The sequence below is a fragment of the Ostrea edulis genome, chromosome 6, assembly GCF_947568905.1.
Source record: "Ostrea edulis chromosome 6, xbOstEdul1.1, whole genome shotgun sequence".
NCBI lineage: Eukaryota > Metazoa > Mollusca > Bivalvia > Ostreida > Ostreidae > Ostrea > Ostrea edulis.
In genome coordinates, this window is record NC_079169.1 from 51,544,454 (window position 1) to 51,564,049 (window position 19,596).

Below are 19,596 nucleotides of genomic sequence, written 5' to 3' on the forward strand. Positions count from 1 at the left end.
AATACTAAAGAAAAGCAAAACTAAGAATATAGTATGTAACAATAAAATGTTTGTCCTAGCAAAGGAACATTCCTTGTCCATCATTTCATACTATTGTTCAGGTTTATTCATCGCTGATATGAACAAACTAGAAGTATGTCTTTGATGCATAAACTTTTTGTCATGGTCTTTCAGAAATATGAGTCAAAGGTCGTATAGAAGGTCAAAACTGATATATTTTAGCATACCAGTTATAACTTAGCAAAGCTGTAGCTGTGTTGTCATGAAGATTGTCTAATTGTGAGGATTGGTCATATACAACATAAACGGAAAATCATACAATGTGTCAAGGTCCGTAAATCCTAGCATATTTGCCTTGCTCTCATAACAAAATGTCCACATATGATATTTTGATAACGCATTCAACAGTGAGAATCAACTCAAAAGCTAAATCCAAGAATTTAAGGTCAATGTAATGCAGTAGGTCAAGCTCAGAACATAAGGCGGGAGAGGTTTAACAAACACCTCATGTTCCGGTCATATATATGGTTGGGCATAAAAATCTTCATATATTTCTGGCCTTATGAGCAAAATACTGCAGTTTATTAAATATCATTGATGGTAGATCCCTGAGCAAGCAGACTTCATATCTGAAACATCCGGCAGTTACAACATGCAATATTTGAACTGAATATTTAGATTGAGATGGAAAGGTTTTTTTCCGTTATGTATTACGACTCGGCGATTTATAAACCCTGTATATTTTGTCAATCTACGAATTGAAGACATGCATTTAATTAAAACAAATTCCGTCAGAAAACCTACTTCTTCATGTATGGAGAAACAGTGATACATGCAAAATATCTACATGAACGTAAATTAACAAGTTCAAAAATACATGCTATCGTGAATTTAAAGTAATCATATAATACATATACTTTACCGATTAACATTTTTCTTCATAGTTAAAAAGACTCACTTCTTGTACGTAAACACCAAATAAAATATTTTTTGTCGTATAAATTTATGAAAGAGTGATAGTGCTTAATTCCAGGGACACGCCCATTACCATAGTGTGACAAAACCCATATTACTCATCTGATCAGGTCAGAAAAGCCTTTAGCATGAACATCTGTAACTTTTGCAAATTTCAGAAGCTTTTTCAAACATCTTTTGCAATTAAACCATCTCAAACAAAAATTTACATGTATATATCAAAGCATGCAGTGTTCTCTTTTATATGATATATAATACTAATCCCAAAGCTGCCGCATGCACTCTACAAGAGTGCGCCAGTTTTATTTGTAATGCAGAAACATCTCCTCGTCCTCTGCTTACAGAGCAGGTGTGTCGTTAAAATGATATAGTTGGACAAGAACAACGAAAGGAACTGAAAAGTTCGTGAATGTGTGATATGGATATATCTGAGAAAGTCACTTTACAAAAACTGGTAAACTTCTAGAGCGATAACTGATTTGTGTAGAAATTTAAAAGTTTTCAAGAAATGTTACTTTCACTTGTAATTCCAGTAGCATAATTATATCTTCAAACTTTACTCAAATTTTCATTTTCATCAGCTTCTTACAAGATATATTGCAAGATTCATTGAACAATGAAATTGTATTTTTTAAAAGTGCACAATCGTTTATTTGTAGGTTGAGGAAACATTTCTCTAAAGATAAATAGTTTCTGATAAGTAGTGAAAATATTGTTGATGACTTACTATATAAGTGGTGAATGAGGTCCTGGATACAGCCTTCACCATAACTGCTTTTTGCTATATGGTTAAGTTCCAGCCAAACTAAAAGGTTAAAGTGAGAGAGTAAGATTTGCATCAATCTCTTGTCAAGTAAAAAGCAGAGGATGGTGCTTTATTGCAAAAATACATTTGAAAATTCAATGTAACAAAAGAAAAACACGCTGAATAAATATTCTTAATTGATAATTTTCTTGATTCAAGATTCTTTTTTTTTTTTCTTTTTTCTTTTTTTTTTTTTTGCATTTCTATTTCATTGATTTTGTATTCAATTTCTATCTTAGTATTCTACAGACGCAAATTTTACTCCTGATGTTTAAATGCAATATTTGCGATGCGTTCACATGCACCAATATGCTGTTTGTAAATCAATTTTAAATTGTTGAAGAGAAAGGAGGTGGATATATCCTTATGTAACCACAGGGTTTGCCATTCCTTGTTCTGATACTATTTAGAATAATGTTTCAATTTACAAATACAGTGGAGGGTCTGAATTCTAATATATGCACAAGTGTGTCAATTTGGTTACACATTCACATGGCTCAAACCACACCAGAAGTAAATTTACACATATCTATAAATTAAATTGCACCTAGTCTGACTGGATGTAAATTTTAGTTGAATAGTTGTGTGTTTGTTTTACGTTCCGTCGAGAATTTTCACTCATATTGAGGCGTCATGTGTGTAGTTGAAGTATCACTTTAGACCTAAGTTGATAGCGCCTACGACCGTGGTATGGTGGGTTCCTTAACATGCCAAAGCCTGTTGTGACACGGGACCTCTGTTTTAAGGTCTTTTCCGAAAGACCCGTGTTTCTTAATTCTAAATACATAGCGTTTGACACAGGAGCAATAACTATCTATAATTACGCCCTTAGGACGCGGACTCAAAGTCACGACCTCCCAGTTACGAATGTTCTATTACTGGGCTATCGCGGCCGATCTAATTTTGTAAAAATACTCGCATTCCTTCATTCTCTCCGTTCATATGAACCAAAACGCATCCAGGCACAACATTTGCGTATATCTAAGATTTACACATATTAGAAAGAGGGCTTATTTGAATGGGGCATTTAATACTTTTATTCAGGCGAGTTGATATACACTGAAAAACTGAATGCATCTGATTCACAACATAGATGGCTGATAGATGAAAGGTGAAGAAAACGAACAGTGATCAATATCCTATAAGCAATGAAAAATAGATAGTTTGACAAAAATGGACCCCTGGACACATCAGAGTGTAATCAGGTACCTAGGGGGAGTAAGCATCCCTTGTCGACCGGTCACATCCGCTGTGAGCCCTATATCTTGATCAGGTAAACGGAGTTACCCATAGTCAAAATCAGTGTGCCGAGAACGGTCTAGCAATCGGTATGAAACACGCCAGACAGCATTTGAGCCAATGATAGGTTGCATGGACGAACTAGATCGTTTTAACGACCATTGAATTTGCGAAATGCTGACTTTAATCAAGACTGTTGAAACCCTTGTTTGTCAGTAACTTACCTCGGTTCAAAAAATTGACTACACGCAGAACAAGCTCTTGCATAACAAATCAGTTGATAAAAATAAACACCATATTACTAGCTTGAAAATACGGATGTATATTTAATTACTGTTATAAAATTTAGAAATTCATTTCAAAATTAAGGATTATCTCCCTCATGCATAGCTCTTATCCTTAAACGAATTTGACTAAACATTTTTGGGATACTGTTTTTGGCTATAATAGCTCTAAAATTTCATTGTTATTTCGGATTTCAAACATTTCGGTTGAGCATCACTGAACAGACATTATTTGTCGAAATGCGCATCTGGTGCATCAAAATTGGTATTGTATAAGTTTTACATTATGACCCCTGGGTCAAGGCCTCAGCTGGTGGACTGTTAGTCCCCGAGAGTCTCTACAGCCCAGTAGCTAAGTGCTTCGTTACTAGCTTGAAAATACGGATGTATATTTAATTACTGTTTTAAAATTTAGAAATTCATTGCAAAATTAAGGATTATCTCCCTCATGCATAGCTCTTCTCCTTAAACGAATTTGACTCCACATTTTTTGGCACGCTGTTTTTGGCTATAATAGCTCTAAAATTTCATTGTTATTTAGGATTTCAAACATTTCGGTTGAGCATCACTAAAGAGACATTATTTGTCGAAATGCGCATCTGATGCATCAAACTTGATACCGAATAAGTTTTACATGCAGGTGAACCGTGATAATGGAATATTGTTACATAAATATGGGAAGTTGACGACGGAGAAGCTGAAATCATTCCGTTTGTCATGCAGTTGAGTTATCAGTTTGCCGTTAATGTCTACTTTCAATAAAATATCTAAGTATGAAGCAGAAGTGGACGACTCTGTGGTGTCATTTAAGTTGTTCAACTGAGAAATCACTAAAGCATCTAAAGTTTTATTGCATGTGTTATGGACTTATCGAAGACTTTAAGAGAAGCTGTCAGTAATCATGGAGAATTTTTTGGAAAGTGCAAAAAATAAAATTATTGAAAAATTCTACAATTTTATGCAGTGTTCTTGATAAAATCATTGAAAAGGCATGTGTGAGTCACTTAAACACAGAGTTATTGATCACTTTGTTGTTACCATGGTAACGAGTCCTTGAAAAAACAGTGAAGTATGCCTCTTTAAAGTCCAAAATAAATAAAATTACGATACTAAGATGCATATCTTTTTAGTTTAAGGTAAATGAAAAAGGCCAATATGAAATGTTGTTGAAATAACAAATTTAAATATCTCAGCAAAAAATAGTTGCCATGACAACCAACATACCTTTCATTGTATACAGTCACAAATTCAATAAAGCGATAGATGTTTTACCTAAAAAAAAAATTCAAAAACGCAACAAAATCAGGCAAGGTCTTCAAAATATAGAAAATATAGAAAGAAATAACAAATGTTAGATTTTTATTCAAAAAAAAATAAAATCAGTTAAACAACTTTTAGTTTTTTGTTACTGACCTGACCAAAAACACCATTTTTTCATGTTCAGCTACATTTACGCAAATGTATCTAATTACTAGGCTAATGATATAATTTAGGTCAAGAATATTTGCCTTATGGGTGCATCAATTACTTTCTAATGACATGTTAAATTCTATTGAAATTTTAAATGACATTGTCCTACAATCTCAAGGTCACATACATTAACCAATGACCTTCGTATTTAATCAGTTGACATAAACTGCATTTGGATTTGATTTAAACATGTATATATCTTTATTTACTAACCAACCTGTGTATTTTTTTAAAATCATATTGCTTTGGTTTATATATATTATGGTTGAGAGAGAGAGAGAGAGAGAGAGAGAGAGAAACTTCCACACATATATTAATTAAGTTTGTTTGATGTATGCTTGCAGTGCATTACTTACTATCAATTATAACTTTCATATGATCAGGAAGATAAATTGAATAGAGCTATATATGCAAACTTGATATAGAATAAAGAAATATCTGGGAATAGATATAAATCACAAGATTATATTTTCAAAACTTTACAAATTTATTTTTCAAACTCATGTGTAGATAAACACAATGCTTCTTCATGAAAAGTATCAACTATGGGAAAATGTACAATGCAAGGTCATAGAATATAAATAAAACCAGGAGGTTCGTTAAGTTTACTATTGGGGGGGGGGGGTCTGCCATTTGATACATACATGTAAGATGTTGGAATAAGAATTAGGTCTCAAGTATTTCTATATCGAAATCTCTAGGAAGTCAGGAGCGTAGCTTCGTTATGCTGGAGTAGACACGTGTCTACATATTTTTTCATATTCAAAACACATAATTACTTATTTTATATTAACTTTATGACAAACATGATGATTTAAGCTTCTCCATCGTCAACTTCCCATATTCATGTAGCAATATTCCATTATCACCTGTATATGGTGTTCTTATCTCCCAACTGATTCGATACGCAAGAGATTGTACTGCTTATGGTCAGTTTTTAAATCGAGGCAGGCTACTGACAAGTTAACCTTCACCTCCTTGGACTTTCGCGTTTCGGTGAAAATTTGGGTTTCATTTTTCCGGTCTACACGTTGAAATAGTCCTAGCTACGCCCCTGGAAGTGTATTGTTTTATTACATTTAAAATACGGATGTGGTCTGAAATATATGAATTACGGAATTTGTAATTGGAAAACGTGTGTGCTATGCTCAAAGGCAAATAATGGTATATAGGATTGGGATATTTGTTACTAGTTAGAGGATCTACCAACAACCCCCCCCCACCCCCCCCCCCCCCCGCTTCTCCCTTCTCATCAGAACAACAATCCACATCGTTACATATACAATATTTTGAAATACGAATTGCATTATAATAGAAATTACATCGACCATTTGATAAAAAAATAAATTATTTCATTGAGAATGAAATACTTTGAGTACACAAAAAGAGCGTCACAATGCATGTTGAGTATGACGCAATATGAGGTGAAAATGTGACGTCGGCATTGATACTGATTGAGTTTTGAAAATAATTTAGATATTTTTGTTAGGCGGATCTTTGGGGTTTTTTTTAAAGAGAAACAAGTGTTCTACAATAGATATACTTCGAATGCAAGGTGAAGATAACGAACAGCGATCAATCTCATAACTCCTACAAGCAATACAAAATAGATAGTTGGGCAAATCGAATTCGAATCATATTTACCGGTGTTTACTATTAATTTACTATCTGTCATTGACACAGTTTGTATGAATTTGGAATGATTACATGGATTCTAACTTCACTATTAACATATAAAATCTAATTTACAGAAAAATAGACAAATCTTTACATCATCTTTTAAATTTCCTGTTCAATGAATTCCTTAATGATCATTCAGATTTTTTTATGATGTCTGCTAAGTGATATTCATTCATTTCTTCCTTTAATTCTAGAGAGTTCGCATCAAGGGGGATAATAATTGTGTGAAATAGTAGGCACTAGTGTAGAGTTTTGAGGGGTTTTACAAAAAGGGGTAAACTGTTTAACTGTTTTTATTTACTATATTGGTAGTATAAATAGCTGTCTTAAAACAGCATGTAAAATTAATATCAGCCCTGCTGCGTTTCAGAGAAAATAGTGTCTGAAAAGAAGTCATCAATGGTCTTTTTTACCTTAATTTATGACTTATTTTTAAGAATAAGCAAGAAAATGCACATTTTTTAATCACAGGTACAATATTCCAAGTGCTTTCTTGAATTTCCATTCACTGTACATTGTTGGGAAATTGTTTTATTAGAAATATTTGTGAAAAGATTAAAAACTCAACATCTAATGATTAAACTGTGGGTACGGTCAGTTGCCATGGACACGATGCATGGTTTCAGCAATTTTCGCTTTTTTAACATTTACTATTACCATACACAAAAGTGTGAGAGTTTCGTTCAGATTTGTGATTTTGCACTTTCCACATTTTAAAGACAATTCTTAATGGTTACTGACAGTTTCTCTTAAATGAATACCGGAAGTAAACTATCGTAAAGAATGATATTTTCAACCAGGAAATCAGCTCTCAGTAAATTTCACAATATCCATACTTACTTGCTGTATGCGAATGACATGTCTGAGGAGAGGAATTGACACTATTCATGTGGTCCAGTAGATGTGATATAGCGCCTAAATATCAAAATGTGTCAGTAAAAGGGATAAAACGCCTAAATATAAAAGTATTAGTAGATGTTATGTAATGCCTAGAAATAAATTTTGTCAGTAGATGGAATAAAGTAAAATATTTCAATAATTAGGATATAGCGACTGGAGATATGTGTCAGTAGAAGTAAAATCGTCCAGCATCAATACATTCACAGAAGGAAATATTTTATGTTTTTCAAAGTGAATAGGAGGCCTATAAGAATTTAAGTACATGACTAATACATACCTCTGTAGTCAGAGTTGTAGGTCGAACAAGATTGGACATAGTCTGAAATCACAGTCCTTAGAAATAACATGGGTTAAGAAATATTACTTTTATGTCTTGAATACTGTTTTATCCAGAATACATCATTTGTGTACAACTAAACGTTTCAGTGACACGTGCATGAGAATTCTACAAATAATAGAAAGATACTTAATTTTCATATACATGTATATTGATATTCCCTTGAGAGGAATAATATTATGCATATTAGCTGAGCTTTATGCAAATCATCTAGGAAATTCCCATAAACGCATAACCTTGTAAGCATCAACAATTGACAGTAGAAAATCTTCTTTCTACATGTGCAAAACTAAGACTATGTGACTATTTTTGTAGACTGAATAAATTGCAGATTGATCAATCTCATAACTTCTATAACGCGGTTGAGTTAAGGCTTTCCCCATAAAATTTTTAATACCAGTGCTGTACATAAATATACTTTACCGCACTGGCACATTGCACGACGTCACAATGAAAATTACGTCATGACGAAGGTCATGACGTACATATCTACAGTCCTTTTGTGGTTGGAAATGTCAAAATATTGTTTCGTTATTTACCACCGCTGTCAAACGGTAAACTGCAATCGCGTAAAAGTTTCTGTCAAATGGGTTATATTAATTCTCTTTGATATTGAAAAAGTTTCAATTTCTTCTTTACATAGCATACATGCTAAAGTAATATCCATATTATATTGTGATATTGATATCGCCCCTAATCTACACGTATAGTTACTTTCACAATGGACTCATTTGCATAAACAGGGTTTCTGTACATAAAAATTTCATCATTGGCACGACACCCCGAGGTTTTTAAGTGAAAGATGTTTCATTTATGTGACATGTGAACTTCAGTGCCAAAGGAAAGTTAGGGGAGCAAGTTCTGGCTTCAACAGAAAATATGTTTTTCAGGCTAGATTCAACTTCGTATGTGCAAAAATCGCTGCATCTTGCATATTGAATGCAAAAATTAGACATGTTACAAGTCACAATAAACTTGCTCTCAGCACTTTTCAAATTAAGAAATCAATATGCTTTGAAGTTATATTAACTTCAACTTGCATTGATATCTGGATATCGTGCCAATTTAACGATTTATACATACACGATACGTTTTTATCTTGATATTTGATCACGTGATAGAGAGTTGATGTTGAGACTGTCGGTCTGGTGAAAAATGTATAAGAGGTCAATATGCACTTAATGATATATACATATTGTTTTTGTATAAAAGGGTTGTGTTTACAGAATTTGTCACAAATTGATCTGTTTATTAATGCTTTTTTTCCTGATATATTTCTATGGCCCTACTTAACACAACTGCGAAGGAATGCAGAGTCTGGATTAAGACAAACACGACGCCCTGTACATAGCAGAGGTTGGATCAGGTGCCTAGGGGAAGTAAGTATCCTCTGTCGACCGGAAACACTCGTAGTCAGCCTTATACCTTGATTAAGTAAAACTGTCAAACATTTTGCATTTCAAGACATTATTCACGAGTTGACGAGCACAAAATGACACAAAGTAGCAGTCGATATCCATGGTAACTGATAAGAGAATGTTCTTCAATATACTGATCTGTGTTTTGCCAAAATAGCCATCTGGACTTGAGACACAACGCACATAATGAAAGTCCCTTTGAACTCGGTCCATGCACATCAAGTTCTGATATGGTATAGGGTAAATAATTTCCCACAGCCAGTTTCTGATCAATGGAAACTGGACGTCTTCGTTATATATGTCTTACCTTCGTATTTTCATGTCTTACCTTGATGTCCTAGGGAGACGAAGTGCAGATCCTTATTCTTAGTACAAACACACGTATCGTCTGTGCCATTAGGAAAGAGTGCTGTTATAAAACATTTGATAAAGAAAATAGAAATTAAATCCTTCTGTGAATAGATATCTGTATGAAAAACCATTCTCTCGTGATGTTACACATTACTATCCATAGCTAGGATTTATGATTTGAAACTATGAGAGGAAGACAAGTAGTTCAGCCATTATAGATTTACCATGTTAGGTTTGTGAATACAGAAGAAAGCCCCCCCCCCCCTCCATCCCTTAAGTATACATGCAAATGAAAGTTCCTCACCTGCCATTTCCTGTATAACACTTTCTCTGCTTAAGCCATTAGGATATCCAGTTTCGTAATAAAGGAACGACCATACTAAAATGTAATGTTCTTTAGCATCATCACGTTCTTCATTAACTATTGATATGAAATATAGATATTCAACATATTCTTTAAAATTTTGAATATTCTTGTAGGTAACTTTTCAATGTGCACATGTAGATCACCTACAAACAGCATATTTATTGTGTTATGAAATTTAAAAATTAATTGATCGAACATTTAAACATAAAACTAACCCGTGTGCTCACTGAGGCATTCTCCTTTCTTATAAGCTGCATACTCTGTAATGAAAAATAATTAGCTTAACTTCGAATCATTGTTATTGTTTGATTGTCTCAATACTAAGTATAAAACACTCGAACACTTTTGTGATATTATCAAACAAACTGAAGAAATAATGCTCACTTTCAGGTTTCGTGAAGTGTTGCTGGTTGGGAGATGATGTGACTAAAATATGAATCGAAATGTAAACAGTGAAATAGGATCCTTGTAAACAAATAAACAAATTTCGATCATTGTAAACAAATACTAATCATCATAAACAAACCAATCATCATAAACAAAAACAAAGTATTGTAAAAAAAAAAAAAAAAAAAAAATATTACGTCATTGTAAACATATACTACATGATACCTACGACATTCTTTGACAGATACCATACAATACCACGTAATTATATCATGTCTAATGCGAATTTTTGTTTCAAACATAATATGATAAATTGTGTGCAAAACAAATCTACCATACAATCAACAAATGAAGATAACAAACAGTAACCAATCTCACAATCCGTAAAATTAACAAGCGAAGATAACAGTGACAAATCTCACAATCCGTAAAATGAACAAATGAAGATAAAGAGTGATCAATCTCACAATCCGTAAAATTAACATACAAACAGTTACCAATCTCACAATCCGTAAAATGAACAAATGAAGATAAACAGTGATCAATCTCACAATATGTAACATGAACAAATAAACAGTAACCAATCTCACAATCCGTAAAATGAACAAGCGAAGATAACAAACAGTGATCAATCTCACAATCCGTAAAATGAACAAATGAAGATAACAGTGATCAATCTCACAATCCGTAACATGAACAAGCTTTGTCAGCTGCAACCAAAACATATTCCTCATGTAGGCTATCGAATTCTTTTATCACTTCTGGTTTATTAAACACAGAAGGACAGCCTCTTGTATTTTTAATCCATTCTGACAATGTTGCAAGTTCATCTTCTTCATATTTAGCCCATCGTCTGGCATAATCTTCAACAGAATTCATAATAGAGATGCAAACAATAAAAAGGGTCAGTGCTGAAGGAAACAAAATTATGTATGACAACTTCAAAATTGTGAAGCAAGTTAAATCATTTTATGTGACATATGGACATAAAGATTGAGAACTAATTGATATTGATCTAAATAGAATTATAGACACACCTGATCAAAAAACATTTATATGAACATGCATCTAACTCTCTGGAAGGTATTTTTCTAGAATGTGAAATTTTGGAAGTCTTAAAAACAATGAAAGATAATAAGTCCCCTGGCAGTAATGGGTTTACCGCTGAGTTTCTTTTAAAATTCTTTTGGAATGATTTCAAATATTTCATAACAAGAACAATTGTATTTTCACAAAAAGAGGTTAATATTTCGCAAATACTTGGCATTATTTCATGTTTACCAAGAGGGGAAAGCCAAGACAGTATTTCAAACATTGGCGGCCCATTACTTTACTAGATATCTTTTATAAACTTATTTCTGGTTGTCTGAGCTATAGATTGAAGTGAATATTATATTCAATTATTTCAGTTACAAAATCTTGATTTATGAAAGGACGATATATTGGTGAAAATACTAAATTTGTCTATTATCTAATGACATGTACAGAATTTAAAAATATACCTGGATTACTAGTGTTGATAGATTTTTAAAAAGCATTTGACTCAATATCTTGGTTATTTACCAATAAGGTTCTAGAGTACTTTCGATTTGGAAAAAAAAATTGTGTGGATTTAAATTTTTAAATACTAATTTCAAAGCATCTGTCTTACAACGTGGTTATTTATCAGAACAAATCAATATTGAAAGATGTTGTAGATAGGAGGGTCCAGTTGCTCCATATCTGTTCCTCTGCGCTGAGATTCTGGTAATTCTTATAAAACAAAATAAAATTTTTAAGGCATTTTGACAATGACAAAGAACACAAAATCTTCCAGTATGCTGATACCCTCTCTCTCTCTCTCTCTCTCTCTCTCTCTCTCTCTCTCTCTCAATCGATCGATCGATCGATGGCTCATTGAATTCTTTATTTGCTGCTCTTGATACTTTAGATTTCTTTCTAAATTTTCTGCTCTAAACGTAAATAGTTCAAATACAAAAAATGTATGGATTGCTTAAAAAAATCAAGCGAATTTTCCTATCATTCAAGATGGAAGCTAGACTACAGATCAACAACCTTCTCTTTACTTGGAATTCAATTCTCTGTATAATTAGACAAAATCATAGACATGAATTACAATAGTGTTTTATCAAAAATTAAGTCTCTTATTCAACAATGGAACCAACGGATTCTTACGCCTATTGGCCGATTTTTCATTGTAAAAACCCTCATTTTACCAAACCTAAATAATTTATTTATCACTCTTCCTACACTACAACATGAAAAAATGCATCACTGCACACAGATATATTTGAATTCATATGGAAGTCAAAATGTGACAAGGTAAAGAAAGCTGTTGCAACCGAGGACTACACATCGGGGGGGGGGGGGGGGGGCTAAAATGGTAATATGGAATACTCTATAAAATCACTGAAATGCTTATGGATAAAAAAAAGTTGAAAAAAAGTTGTAGTCCATGGTTAGACATATCTTAGCTATCAATAGTAGTGTTGTTAGAAATAAACCTTTTGACTTTGGAGATGCTTATATCTCAAATTTTCTAATATCCAATGATAATAGTTTTTGGTGTGAAGCTTTTACCTCATGGCTATCTGTTATTAAACAAAATGAATGTACAAAGCATGTGAAAAACAAATTTTGCAATATTCCAGTATGGTATAACACGAATATAAAAATCAATGAAAGCATTGCATTTTTTAAGATTGGTATCAAGAACATTTTTGATTTTTAAACAGATTACTGTAATTTTTAACAAGAAGAGTTTATCAGCAAATAGTCAATATTCCTCATGTATGTGTAATGATATATATTAGTAAGATATGTGCTATTTTTAAATATTTAGAATATAGGTCTATAGATTGAACTAATGCTGTAAAGGACTGCTTTCCATATCTGCCTTTCTATTTTTAGACTATTCCGCTGAATGGAAAATGCACAAAATCTTTCTATAATTGTTTAGATATTAATGAGGTACTCCCCTCTTCAATTATCAAGAGAAAAGGGGAGTTATTTCCCTATGGAATTACTGATTTAGGTGTACAATATATTTTCAAAGTTTGTTTTAAAACTACATCTGATTCATCAGTGCAGTGGCTACAGTGTAGAATCCTTCATCGATTACTCCCTGTTATTTATCATCTTAAAATATCAATATCAAAACCACTGACAACTGCAATTTCTGCAATAGAGAGATAGAAATAAATTCTGCATATTTTTGTCATGTGTGATAAAATAACTCCACTTTGGAGAGACTTTAGTTTGCATATTTACAGAACAACCTCTAATAGAGTTTGTTTCAATGCTATTAATATCATTTTGGGTGAATTTCCACTAAATCAGAACAATAGAGTAGAAAACTTTATCATATTATATGCTAATCAGCATTATATTTTTTCATGCTTATGTAAAAATGATCTTCCTACCTTATATAATTACTTTCTCATTTAAGAACAAAATACTGCATTGAAAGGCATATGCAAGGTGAAGATAACGAACAGTGATCAATCTCATAACTCCCACAAGCAATACAAAATAGATAGTTGGGCAAACACGGACCCCTGAACACACCAGAGGTGGGATCAGGTGCCTAGGAGGAGTAAGCATCCCCAATACATAATTGTAAATTGTCCGAGTTTGAAACTCAATGGACAAACTGGAAAAATAATTTTGAACCACAATAATGTAAAATTTAATTATCTTATATACATGTATATACACTTTGTACTTTATATATTGCATTTTTACATTATTCAATATACCTAAAACCTCTAAGTTACCAGTACTAAAATTTGATGCATGTAGAACTGTTTGTGTGAAACTATGTTTGAGTGGGTGATGAATGTGAAATGTGAATGTGAAAGGTAAAATTCCATTGGTATCACACGAAGTTATTTGATAATATATGCATATATCTTTTAATGGAAAATGCAAATTAAAAAAGAGTTCTAAATTAATTGTAGGACAAACACGAACCCTAGGTATGTCATAGGTGGTACCTGTTGTCTAGGAGGCATAAACATTCCCTGTCGACCGGTCACAACCGCCGCCTACACGGAGTAATCCGATGCCAAAATCAGTGTCTAAAGAACGGCATCAATTGGTATGAAACATGTCAGACAACATTTTACCCAATGACAGGTTGTATCAAATTGGTAAATTAGATCATGTGATATAACCATATATATTCCTACCCTAAAACAAAATTACACCTATTCAGAGCCTGAAAAGCTGCACCCATTGTAGGAAAATCACTCCTTTTAAAAGTGTAATAAAATCACACCTATTCAGAGTTTGTAATAAATTCCTTTCTATTCAGGGTTTGTAATCAAATTAAGCATATATAGAGCTTGTAATAAAATCCCACCTTTTCAAAACTTGTAATGAAATCACGCATAGTTATCAGTTAGTGAGTCCTGTGTCTTGATCAGATAAACTGAGTAATCTGTAGTCAAAATTAATGCTCTAAGAACGGTCTAACAATTGGTATGAAACACTTCAGACAGCATCTGACTCGTTGATAGGTTGTACTGCCAAACTAGATCATTATAACGATCATAAAATTTGCGAAATGCTATTGAATCCCTTGTATCATCAACTTGTTGGTCAGTAGCCTACCTCGATTTGAAATCAAATCATACGCAGAACAAGCTCTTGGTTATCTAATTATTTGAGAGATATAAACACCATATGCAGGTGATAATGGAATATTGCTACATAAATATTGGAATCTGACGATGGAAAAGCTGAACTCATTCATTTTATAATATAAAATCTCATCTATTTAGACCATGAGATAAAATCCTACCCATCCATGAATTGCTATCAAACAATAAATATGTTACAGATTCGGAACTGATGCATCATGAACCCATACATACCCTGGTTGTGCGTACCAACAGTGTGACAGGCGGAGCATGTTGGTGAAGCATTCATATCATAGGCAGCTGCAATGTGATATCGAGGTCGTGATTGTATTGCAAATGGAGAATGATCGTTCATAAAGTAACAAGAGTGAATGAACTTTTTTCATATGTATATATCTGATTTAGTATGTTGTAGTTTTAGTATGTTATATTTAAGAAAAGAAACGTGCTTTACAAGAGAAGAAATATCTTGATACATTTCGAACAGTGAAATATCGCAATATGTTCATTAAATGTAACAAACGTATTATTTAGTATGTTGTAGTTTTAGTATGTTATATTTAAGAAAAGAAACGTGCTTTACAAGAGAAGAAATATCTTGATACATTTCGAACAGTGAAATATCGCAATATGTTCATTAAATGTAACAAACGTATTATTTTCATAGCATGAGCATTACATTGGAAGTATCAGCCTTTGTAGATGTAGGTATGAATTTGGAGATAAAGACAGAGATATGACGTATATCTGCTGGCATTTACGACGAATCAGTAAGAATGAATGTTATGATTTTGTATTTTATAATGCGTTTCTTCATTTAGATTAGAGTAGCACCCCTTATTCGTGACGTAGTTGTCTATAAACAATTTAAACATACGTGACGTAGTTGTCTGTTAACAATTCAAACATTCGTGATTTAGTAGTTTGTTAACAATTGAATCAATCGTGACGAAGTTATTTGTTAACAATTCAAACATTCGTGACGTAGTTGTCTGTTAACTATTCAAACATTCGTGAAGTAGTCTCATTCGTGGCGAGTACCAGTAGGATTAGACACATTTTACTTTACATTTGACACACTACATATCAAATATATTAGGTTGATCAAACCCAGAAACGGTCAATCGAAGAATAATATAAATTTTTCGCATGATAGTAAGGGATAGCTACAGGTACCTGAGAAGTACAGTTTTCACGAAACCCGGAAGGTGATAAATAGAGAACTCACAGTCTATGTTGATGAACCCGGAAGGTGATAAATAGAGAACTCACAGTCTCTGTTGATGAACCCGGAAGGTGATAAATAGAGAACTCACAGTCTATGTTGATGAACTCGGAAGGTGATAAATAGAGAACTCAGAGTGTCTGTTGATGAACCCGGAAGGTGATAAATAGAAAACTCACAGTCTATGTTGATGTAACGAATTCGGCAGGACGTCTTCATATTGCCCAAGTGAAAATATCTTTAACATTCTGTCCTACTTACAAAATAAGTTCTTCTCTCATTTACAGAACGTTGGTTGTTCATCGAACGAGGGATTGTGTGTGTCTGTGGAGGAGGGGGGGTGCGTGTGTGGGGGTGGGCTTGCGTGCGTGTGAAATTAGACTATGTTGAAAGGCAAATTTGAAAAAAATGTATACATTACTCTTCATCTGATAGATAAAATCGTTAGAACAGTGGGCACTGGAAGCACTCTGCAAACGGAAAAGGTCGCCCCACACTGAAATAACATACAGACTGAAATAAGATAGAATCTGATAAAATAACAGAAACTAAAATAACATAAATCTGATAAATAGCATAGAAACTAAAATACGTTCAAGAATGAAACAACATAGAGACTGAAATATCATAACACTGAAATAACACAGACACTGTGTAAAAGTTTATTCGGGAAAACTAAATGGTTAGTCTAGAGAAATTACACGCGAATATAAAAATGTGATTTATAGTATTCAGACAATAAAATATAAACAGAAAAGTTCACTGTAACTATGGGAATTATGCAAATATGCCTTTTTGGTTTGAAGATATATAACTCACATTTATGACGACTTTGACAGTACACGCCTGTCCCTGACACGTGATGGGGTTGATGGGTCAGATAGGTGTCCAAAACATCTGAACAAAGAAAAAACAAATCACTGTATTTCGTGGGAAAATAAATTTCGCAAATTTGCTTAAAATAAGGAGTAGTTGTATGTAAATCTATGGATAGTTAAACTTTGTTTTTCCTCATACATGTACATAGAAAGTGTACTCCGTTGATAACTTGACTTTGTGAAATTACTCAATCACAGAAATAGCAAAATTAGATTTCATCACCAATACTTAAATAGTGGATCCAAGGTAACAGCCTTTATCATTTTGTCTTACCTTGGTACACAGTTTCTCTGATACAGTCATCATATCGCGAACCTGAAAATAAAAACATACAAGAATAAGTTTTAAAAGAATCAAATAAATGTCAAAAATATGAAAATTGTGCTTTACCTCCATTTAATTCTACCTACATTCGAGAAAATAATGACACACCAGTTCAGTGATCAATCTCATAATTCTTGTAAAGAATACAAAATTAAAAATAGGGCAAACATGGACCACTGGACACACCGAGGGTTGGATCACGTGTCTAGAAGGAGTAAACATCCCTTGTTGACCGGTCACAACTTCCGTGAGCCCTATAAATATGTATAGAACGGCCTGACAATGGCCTACATTTTTTTCAGTTACTCCCCTTACACAGGAAGTTGGGGGCGCACTTACGATTGTGGTCCTAAGCTTCACATAAATAGTATTAACAAATCGTGTATAGTAAAGCTTATGTTACTAAATTCTTTATCATGCTGAGTTTTAACAGGTTGTATTTTATCTATAAGACTCCAAACTGCGATGAGACTCTAAAGTGCGATGGTCACGCCAAACTCGGATGGTCTGCGCCAAACCCCGATCGTGTGACACGCCATAGTGCGATGGGCCACACTCATGTGCCAAAGTGCGATGGTCTGAAACGCCAAAGTGCGATGGTGTGACACGCCGAAATCCATTGGTTTGTAAACGACACAGTGTTTTAGTACAGACTGTACCAACCGTGTGTTGTTTCACTAAAATATCAGTGCAAAACCCACGCATAAAAAATAAGAAGTTCAACTTATTTCATTACCATTTAGTTGTCGTGTTATTAAACACAAAATTTTCCAACGCGAAATATTATAGAATGTTTTGCATTATAGCATATCCCCAGGATTTCATTACGTGTACGTCACAAGTAATAAATTATCATAAATTAAAGAATGTTTGGGCGAAGTAGATAGTTCGTCAACAAATGTAATTTGCCGTTCTCACTATTCTCAACCTTGTAGACCTTGCCGTTGCTGTCATCCGTGTTGCATTTCTTCGGTTTTATTTTTGAAAGACGTTAAGAATGACGTCACAATGACATGACGTCACAAACGTTACTGAACTCCGCACTATCGGACTTTGGCGTGGCCATCGCACTTTGGCGTCCGTAACGTTAACAAAACCATCGCACTTTGGCGCAGACCATGGCACTTTGGCGTGACCATCGCACTCACTTTCGAGCGACCATCGCACTTTAGAGTCTTACACATCTATGACACAAACAAGGTTTAATTTCTTCGATTTTATGCAGAAAACGTTTTGAAATATGCACTTTGTCAAATTGCGGAGTTGGAGGAGGGGGATGTTAGGGGGGATGTTATAGGCGTATTTAACGTTTATTTCTGTCCAAGTTATTATACAGTTGATACCGAGAATTTCAGGAGTAATTTGTTTTAAAAACAACAGACACCTAGAATTAAACCACAATGAAAGCATATCATATAATCAGGCACGTTGCATCGTTGTTGTTTTTTAAAAGGGGGGATGACTTCATGATATTGCCCTACAATTCTTGACAAATATTTTTTTTTAAATCCAAAGTTCGAGAGGGAAGGCGGCAAGGGTTGATCTTTCAGTTCCATTCATTGGTTAAATTTTACTTTTCCACCATACCATTCACAATGCTGTTTTTTAAGAGGGAGAGGGGACTTGCAGCTTATATATAGATCAAACTTTGCACTTACTTTGCATGTACATGTAATTATAAAAGGGGACAGACCCATTGTTGCTATGTGCCTGATAATTATTTTTGTGCTCATTTGAGTAAACGAAGTGCAAGAAGAGCTGTAAGTTGAATGGTTTACACAAAATTTAACTTTCAAAAGATTGAATCACACGCACGTTGCATCGTTTTTAAAACAAGAGGCCCAGGGGCCTTATAGGTCACCTGAGTATCATGTAACAACCTTCCAATGTTTGAATTAGGTTCGTGTTTAAATATAAAAATCTTACTTTTGGATGGAAGAAACATTGAATAGCTATGTGGTCAGCCCCGCCTTTGCACCAGAACCCCTCACCCAGGGGCCATAAATTTCAGTTTTGAAAGAAGCATCCTTGATCATCATTATCATACTATTAGTTTGTCTACTTAATACCCAGCAGCAGAGGAGAAGATTTTCAAAGAAATAAAATGCATTTTCACTATATGATCAATAGGGCCCGACCCTAATACCAGAACCCCTGACCCAGGGGCCATAAATTTCACAATTTTGAAAGAGGCATCCTTGCTCATCATAACCATGCTATTGGTTTGTCTACTTAATACCCAAGGACAGAGAAGAAGATTTTCATAGAAACAATGCATTTTCACTATATGACTTATAGAGCCCCACCCTAGC

General features: G+C 33.7%; 1 protein-coding gene across 2 annotated transcripts in view; it reads right to left on the reverse strand.

Annotated features, from left to right (window-relative positions):
* The window catches only part of LOC125646489 (uncharacterized), a 59,298-nt gene that overhangs the window by 18,373 nt on the left and 21,329 nt on the right, over positions 1–19,596 (reverse strand). For both annotated transcript variants that reach the window (XM_048872817.2, XM_056139871.1), the window contains exons 8-18: positions 17,234–17,275; positions 16,901–16,978; positions 16,503–16,577; positions 15,091–15,156; positions 10,211–10,252; positions 10,042–10,086; positions 9,764–9,838; positions 9,437–9,517; positions 7,631–7,672; positions 7,294–7,368; positions 1,703–1,780 (exon numbers count right to left, since the gene is read on the reverse strand). In XM_048872817.2, the coding sequence (XP_048728774.2) occupies positions 1,703–1,780; positions 7,294–7,368; positions 7,631–7,672; positions 9,437–9,517; positions 9,764–9,838; positions 10,042–10,086; positions 10,211–10,252; positions 15,091–15,156; positions 16,503–16,577; positions 16,901–16,978; positions 17,234–17,275 (699 nt within the window). The remainder of the gene's footprint in view (positions 1–1,702; positions 1,781–7,293; positions 7,369–7,630; positions 7,673–9,436; positions 9,518–9,763; positions 9,839–10,041; positions 10,087–10,210; positions 10,253–15,090; positions 15,157–16,502; positions 16,578–16,900; positions 16,979–17,233; positions 17,276–19,596) is intronic.